Consider the following 4918-nt stretch of genomic DNA (forward strand, 5'->3'; position numbering starts at 1 on the left):
AAATACATTCTTTCCATGTTAATTCTCTGATGTGGACCATGTTCACAATTCCATTCGATTCTGTCTCTATCTTGGAGTCCTTAACAGGTCCAACAGGTTAAGGGCTCCATCCCTCAGATCACACCCACTTCTGCCCAGCTTACTGTAAATTTGGGGGTTCCTAAACCATTCCTTGGGTTTGGTAATGTGGTAGGAGACCCGCAGAATGCAGGGAAGTGTTTGGCTTAGTGTTACTGGTTTACTATAAAGGAAGCAGTTGGGGAAGAGGGCGACGGAAGCTGGCACCAGGAGAGGTGTGGGTCGGGGTGCCGAGCGGCCCTCTCCCGCTCCCAGCACACCCGTGTTCAGAGTGTTGGTCTCTTCGGCATCCCCCAGCCAGAGCTGCCACCCTCCAGATGGGTCTTGGCATAGTCTCCTTGTGAATTATTCAGGGACTTTCATGTGAACCACAAAAGATTCTTTTATTGCCCAGAAAATTCCATGGGTTTTAGGAGGTCTGTGCCAGTTCGTTAAGTGTGTGCATGATTATAATACCACATTTGATTACGTATGTTTAGATTCCTTCTCTGAAAGGATGTAAGAAACTCACTTTCATTACCTTTAGGGCAGGGAACCAGGAGGCTGGGAGCTGAGGTAATAGGGGGACTCTTGGTTCAAAATGTACATGTGACTATATCGCCTACTGGAAGTTCAATTCTTTGTTGAGGGAGCTACGAGGATTGGACACAGGGCATCCCACATGCTAGGCATGCACTTCTCTGTAGTTACGCCCCCAATACCTTTTAGTCCTTATCTTGGTTTCTAATGTCCTCAATCTCCAGGCTTTTGAAATTCTCCCCAGTACTGAGGATTGAACGAACCTAGGGATGCTCTCCCACTGATCTACATCTCCAGCCCCTTTTTAAATTTTATTTTGAGACAGGGTCTCACTAAGTTGCTGAGGCTGGCCTTGAACTTGCCAGGCTCCTGCCTCAGCCCAGGTAGCTGGGATTACAGGCGTGCACCTGGTTGGCACCATAGCTGGCTAATCTCCAGGCTTTCTTACCTCTGCCCCTTGAGACCCACTCTGGAGCAGGCAGGGAGATCCATCTGATTCCACCTTGTGGCCCTTGCAGACTCCTCCATGCTCCCCACCTGTTCCAGCCACTCCCTGAACAGCCTCCTTGCTGGGCTCTCTGCGGGCAACCCATGCTCTGCTTCCATACCTTCCCTCCCCTCTCCTCAGACACTGAACCCTCCAGGGGATTAACCCATTCAAATCTCAACACCCATTGCAAAACACTACCCAACAGACAGACCAGGCAACAGAGGCACAGGACTTTAAATAACATGCAGGGTCCTGAAATTGAAATTGAACTATTTGGCTCCAAAGGGCAAGTCTTAACCACTACCTTAGACCAGCTTTCCATGAACATCCAGGCCATTAAATGCCACCTCCTCTGGGAAGCCTTCCTTCTCCTTCATTAGCAAGGAATTTACTGGGTTCTCAGTATGTCTTTCCTTAGGGGGACTAGATGATAATAATCACTGCATGATATTATTGATATATATTATTATTCCTAAGCAGAACTGACCCTGAAGACATTTCTGGCCTGGCCACAGAGCGGGGTTCCATTCAAACTTTTCCCAACAGGTTTGGGGGCCTCCTCTTAGGGCTGCGTATATCCCAGCTCATTGACTCCCTGCTCCACTGTGTACAGCTCCTCATTCATAGATGCTAGATGTTACGGAGGGGAAACTGAGGCTCAGGACCACAGCCACTGGCTGCCACTGGGCAGGGGAAGGGCTGGCGCAGAGCCTGTGCTAACCCTTTGACCCCTCACCATCACACTGGGTCAGGGCACCTGGCCAGGACCTGAACAGTGGGTGTCCCATGGACATACGTTTATTAGAGGGGCAGCACCAGAGTGGGAACACATTGCAGGTTAGGAGGAAAGGGTGGGGGCAGGGACAGTGCTGCCAACCTGAGGCCACCAGACAGGAGGCCATGGAGGACAGTGTTGCATAGGTCAGCAGGCAGGTAGGCGGTTCTTCACCTGCAGAGCTCAGTCCCGTGGGCGCGTTGGGGGCTTGGGGAAGCCTCAGAGGGGAAACTTGCAGAACTCAGCCCAGCCCCACGTGCACCCCTGCCCCTCATCCTGTTGGTCCCACTCCCACCTCCGAGGTTCCCAAGCCAACCCTCCTCACTCAGCTCCCGTCACACCTGTGATGCTGGGACAAACCATACAGGCCACAGTGTGGGATGGATGGGAAAGGGTCCTGGCCTGACAGCAGCCCCTCTGAACCCCACTGTGGTCCAGGCCCAGTGGGTTGGCCATGACCTGGGAGGAGTACAGTGGACAGTGAAGGGGGGTGGAGGTCCAGTCTTCCCCACTTCAGGATGCCAGCCCAGCCTCACCTGCTCACAGCACTGGCGGTTCACAATGTCTCAGAAGACCATTTGTGCCCACAGCATGTCCCTTTGGTGCAGGAACTTCCCTACCTGGAAACACCAATCTTTCCCCAGGGTCCATGGAAAAATCTCACATTTGGGTTCCTCTAAGCCCTCCTCCATGTGATTTGAAAAGAACCTACCCACGAGGTCATGAGGTCAAGGGTTAAGGCTTCTGCCCTGCCCCATCCTACCACCCCTAGTGAGTGCCCTGCTGCCAACCCCTGCCACTCACTGTGCCGAGAACAGGCTGTCGCGGCTGTGATGGCGGAGCATCAGGTTAGCACACTGGAAGTAGACCAGCACCAAAGCCAGGAGGTACTGCAGGTAGACAGGGGCAAGCAGAGGGCTTGGGAAGAGGCCAGCAGCCAGGTTCCTTCACACCCCATAAGTTCTGGTGCAGGAAAGAAAAAACAGTAAAATGGGGGGGGGGGCTGTAAAGATAAGGGGAAGGTTCTGCCTGGTCCAGGGGACCCAGCAGCACTGACTTCCATTAATTCAACCTTCCACTTGAGTAACCCCAGCCTTTACACCCCACTTTGTTTCCTCAACTCATCTGAAATCGGGAAGCAGTAGTCTTTGGAGAGGAACTCCTGGAAAAAGCTGTCCTCTGAAGGTGAAGAAGAGAAACAGGGGACCCAGGTCATCCTCCACAGATACAAGTGGCATCAGAAGTGCCAAAACCCAAGCCACCACTGAACCCATGTTCTGGTGAGATCCCCCTCCCACCTGCCAAACCTGGTCCACAGGGGCAGAAGGGCAAAGGCTTGCGAGGCCTGTGTGGGTAGGGCAGGATCCTGCTTTCACATCTCTTGGCATTCTTGACCCCGTAGCTCCTCCCAAGCCAGACCCCCAGAAAGCTCACCCAGAAGGCTGAGGAAGGCCTGGAGCTCCTGATCCTGATGGGGATGAAGAAACCCATCGTCCCACCTTGATGGCTGCAGACCCCCAGCTTCACCTGGGTGGTCACCACAGGGACAGTGGCAGAGTCTCTGGTATCACTCACCTCATAAGGAGTAGGGGTAGGGTGGGGCAACAAGACCTGTAGATACGCAGCCTCAGGACTTGGCACCTACCCGATGACCTCCCACAAATCAAGGAGGGTGGTGAGGCTGGCCAGAGAGGACCAGGAAGGTGGAGGGCAGGACGCAGAAACTCGAGGATTCAGAACAGAGGGCACCTGGGAGGACTGACAGATGGGGAGACCAGGAAGGAAGCAAAGATCTACTGAGGACTGCTGCACCCCACTCTCCTCCTGGCACCCCAGGATGGACCAGAGAGTAACAGCAGCAGCAAGCACCTCTGAGGGCTTCCTAAGGGTTTGGGACTGTGCTAAAAGCTCTAAGGCCGTCATCATACTGCCCCGTGGTCCGCAGGTATAACAAGGGCCCTATTTTGCAAAGGAAGCAACCAGGCTTCACAGTTAGGTGAAGGTCGAACCCACCTACTCCAAAAGCCCAAGTTAACTGCTCCTCTTGCCGCCAGCTCTCAAACCCCTCCTACACCAAAGAATTGAAAGGGCACACAACCCTTATATCAAGGACCAGAGAGAATGACAAGAACAAGTTGAGATGGGGCCTTTAGAACAAGTTGAGATGGGGCCTCTTTGAACTGTTTTGGTTTGGTTTTTTGTCGTGATGGGGATTGAACCTAGGGGCACTCTACCACTGAGCAGCAGCCCCAGTTCTTTGTATTTTTTATTTTGAAACAGGGTCTCTTCAAATGACTGAGGCTGTCCTTGAACTTTCAATCCTCCTGCCTCAGCCTCCCGAGTTGCTGGGATTACAGGTGCGTGCCGCCCGCCCAGTTCCTCATTTTCAAGTTGTTTCTCTAAACTTCCCTTATCCTTTCAGAGAGATGCCAAGCAAAGGGCTCAGGAGAAGGTGCCGACCCCCTCACACCCCCCGCACCCCGCTATGGTCAACCTGGGAGCCTCCAGCTGACCTTCCACAAAGCAGGCTCCTCCCGTAAGAAACTTTACCTGCAAGTAGGAGTTACCTACAGCGTGGATCACTGGATCACGGCCCAGGAACCAACGCATTTATATATCATGAGGGTGGACCCCGCCCCCTTCCCGCCCCTCCACTAATAAGAACTCTCGTGGGAGAGGGCGTGGCTTCCCCTCCCCTCGCACCTCTACCCAGTCACCACCTGCCTTGCAGTTGGGAGGTAAAAGCTTTCCGAAAGCTTCCTCACCTATAAGAGGGGTGGGGCAGGATGGCTGGACCAGGGGCCTGAAACCCCCATAGGACAAGGAGCTAGAATACCTTCCTGCCCCTCTACAGGGAAAAACACCCCTGTACTTGGGATTGAACCCAAGGGCGCTCTATCACTGAGTTACACCTCCTGGCCTTTTTATTGTTTGAGACAGGGTCTCTCTGAATTGTTGAGGCTGGTCTCCATCTTGCGATTCTCCTACCCCAGAATCCTAAATTGCTGGGATTATAGATGTGTGCCACCATGGGTGTTGTTAGGAGCTTTGTTTCA

The 4918-nt window shown here is 53.2% G+C and overlaps 1 protein-coding gene across 1 annotated transcript; it reads right to left on the bottom strand.

The window, feature by feature from the left end:
• Positions 1–2183: 2183 nt before the first annotated feature.
• Spdyc (speedy/RINGO cell cycle regulator family member C) lies at positions 2184–4472 on the bottom strand. Its single transcript, XM_053743270.1, is given in 7 exon segments — positions 2184–2321; positions 2399–2570; positions 2667–2752; positions 2965–3041; positions 3297–3356; positions 3359–3437; positions 4413–4472. Coding segments are annotated over 7 exon segments (672 nt in total).
• Positions 4473–4918: the final 446 nt, after the last annotated feature.

Source organism: Sciurus carolinensis, chromosome 11 (assembly GCF_902686445.1).
Source record: "Sciurus carolinensis chromosome 11, mSciCar1.2, whole genome shotgun sequence".
NCBI lineage: Eukaryota > Metazoa > Chordata > Mammalia > Rodentia > Sciuridae > Sciurus > Sciurus carolinensis.